At 44.2% G+C, this 2,724-nt stretch overlaps 1 protein-coding gene across 1 annotated transcript; it reads right to left on the reverse strand.

Moving 5' to 3' along the window:
* Positions 1-1,567: 1,567 nt before the first annotated feature.
* LOC119321536 (protein DMP10-like) lies at positions 1,568-2,263 on the reverse strand. The gene has a single exon (XM_037595178.1). The coding sequence runs from the start codon at positions 2,261-2,263 to the stop codon at positions 1,568-1,570; it is 696 nt and encodes a 231-aa protein (XP_037451075.1).
* Between the last annotated feature and the right edge of the window lie 461 nt (positions 2,264-2,724).

Below are 2,724 nucleotides of genomic sequence, written 5' to 3' on the forward strand. Positions count from 1 at the left end.
CCCGGCCACCTCCCGGGGAGGCGACGCGAGGCGGCCAAGACGAAGGGGGGGGAGGGCGGAAGGGGGCGGAGGCGGGGGGCGGGGCCGGCGGCGGCGGGAGGGGCGGCGGCGGCGGGAGGGGAGCGGGGGAACCCTAGCGCGAGGCCGGAGGGAGGCTGAAGTTTTTCAACGTGTGATCAGTCATCGGCTTTTACGCAAGTATCCACTTTTTACTCACGTTAATTTCCCCGTGATCTCCGTTTCAAATAATAATAATTTCCTCCTGATGGTCTACCCCGTTCCAAATTACATCCCACATAGTAAAATAAATACCAACAAACAACAAAGTTATTATTGCTCAAAGCATAACTGAGCAAAAGAGACCATTCATTTTGGAAGCGAGGAAGCACTTCCCATGAAGATTCTGAAACTGTAGCAGGCGAAAAATGATATAATTTCTCTAGAAACACCCAGTAAACATATATGCACGCACGTGTAAATCACCCAGTATATTTTTTGCGTAGTTATCCTAAATTTAGATGTTTATCCCAGTTAATTTACATAGTTATTATCCTAAATTTCTGCACCAATTAATTTTATACAAGTATGTTAATCATTGTAAAATGTAATGGGGTAGATAAAAGAAGTGTTGTTTCGCAAAATGGGAGAGACCTCTTGAGGCAAGCTAGATTTATAGTTCATGATCATCTTTGTAAAATAACAACGTTGATCTTAAAGCAAACAAGAGAATGGAGGACTGTGATAATTGATATCGTAGGAGGCAGTTTTTTTTTTAATGGAGGCATGCCCCCGGCTAATTGATATCGTAGGAGGCTGTGATGCTTTCATACCTATACAATTGATTTTTATGGCAGAAAAACACTTTGTTTATATGACAACTATGACATAGTATATACGCACTCCGTTGCATAATGTATTGCGTATAGATTTTTTTTGAAAAGTCAAACCTCGCAAACTTTGATCAATTTTTTGGACAAAAATATTTACATCTAGAATGCCAAGCATATATCATTAGATTCATTGTAAGAAGTAGTTTTGTATTTTATATATTTGGTATTGTAGATATAAACAGTTTTCTCTATAAACTTAATTGGTCAAAGTCTGCAAATTATGATTTTTCAAAAAATCCATACGCACTAAATTATGGAACAGAGGGAGTATATACTTGAAAAACTTTGTCTTTCTCCGGTGATATACAGTTAAGCAACTTCTGTTACACATTAGGTCCATTACTTTCAATCACACTTTTCTTTTGAACTGGGTTACTCCCATGTTCATCACTTTGACATAACGGAACTACATTGTCTGCCTATAGCAAACAGGATACGGGAAGAAAAGAGTGAATTCATGCAGTATTAAGAAACCCATCATCTAACTCAGCAATCAGCACACACTAAACCAGATAGCACTATAACGAGTAAACCCTACAATACAAGGACAAAAACAAAGGATAGCAACATCCACCCCATCATATTACAAGCCAGCACAAAATTTATGAGACACTTAATCAACATGGATGGCAACTACGTATATTTTCGCTGGTCCTTCATTCTTACACTTGTGGGAATCAAACTTTATTCAAGCTGGGATGGATGACCTTTTGGCGAGGAGTCGTGTAATTGAATCCGATGCCCTTCCGTTTAGTGGGGAAGATGATGAACACAGAGCTAGACAAAAATGCCATTCCTAGCGGCAAGTTCTTGAGAAGCTCTTGGGTGTTCCTGCCGGCGTCCGGAAAGAAGCAGTTTTGCAGTCCCACGTCGCTGAACGCCACCGTGAGGAAAATAACTGCGGCGAAGAAGCCATGCACGAAGTCCAGCGGTTGGAGGCGGAGCCTCCGGAACTCGTCCAGACCGGACCACTCCCGCCTCTCATCCTCGTCGGAGAAGTTGAACACGTTGAAGCCATGCGTCGTGGCCACACCATAGTACAACTTTCCATCGTGGTGGCCAATGACGCTGTCCGTGAAGGAGAAGAAGATGCACATGGCGGCGAGGACGGCGACCAGCGCCGCGGTGAGCCACTGGTTGGAGCTGGAGGTCTCGCATTTGCCGTGGTTGGTGAAAGACGGGGACAATGCCTGGTACGTCAGCACCGTGCCCGTTGGCAGGAGTTGCGCAAGGTTTGCGACGCTAGACATGACCCTGTCCGTGGTTGGCCTTGGCAGTGCCGCGCCAGCGGCTGTTATCTTGCCGGCGTCGACGTCATTGGTCGGTGGAGTTATGCGGGTCACCTTGGACGACGGAGAAGAAGAAGATGCCATTGTACCTTCTACGTACCGTTCTCGATTTGGACAAGCGGGTGTCCTAGCTAGGAACAATGTTCAAGTTGCCGTTATATAGGCAAACTAATCCTATGCGAATGATTCCAAAGCTCTATCAAGATATACTATATGCATGCATCTACCAGGATTTCAACTCTCTAGCTAGCTGTGTTTAAAAGCTAGTGTAAGTTGTAATAAATTATAACCATGACTAGTTAAGCCAGCACGTTAATTTCATTGGAACTAATATACGCTATGGAAGTCTTCTTCCGGGAAGGTGAGGAAAGAGAACTAGCTAAGCATCGGCTTGTAAAGCGTGTAATTTTTTACTTATGTGAATTTCCTAGATGTCTCCGGAGGATGGTTGATTTCGTGGGCATTTCTGAAAGTGATGAAGCAGAACCTTGCATGCATGTTACTTGCGCACTTGCACCAGAACGAATATGAGAGCCACCTGCCAA

This window comes from Triticum dicoccoides, chromosome 6B, assembly GCF_002162155.2.
Source record: "Triticum dicoccoides isolate Atlit2015 ecotype Zavitan chromosome 6B, WEW_v2.0, whole genome shotgun sequence".
NCBI classification, from domain to species: domain Eukaryota; kingdom Viridiplantae; phylum Streptophyta; class Magnoliopsida; order Poales; family Poaceae; genus Triticum; species Triticum dicoccoides.

What these genes read in the sequence shown, in the direction of transcription:
- LOC119321536 (XM_037595178.1), bottom strand. Translation starts at nt 2,263, where the DNA reads ATGGCATCTTCTTCTTCTCCGTCGTCCAAGGTGACCCGCATAACTCCA.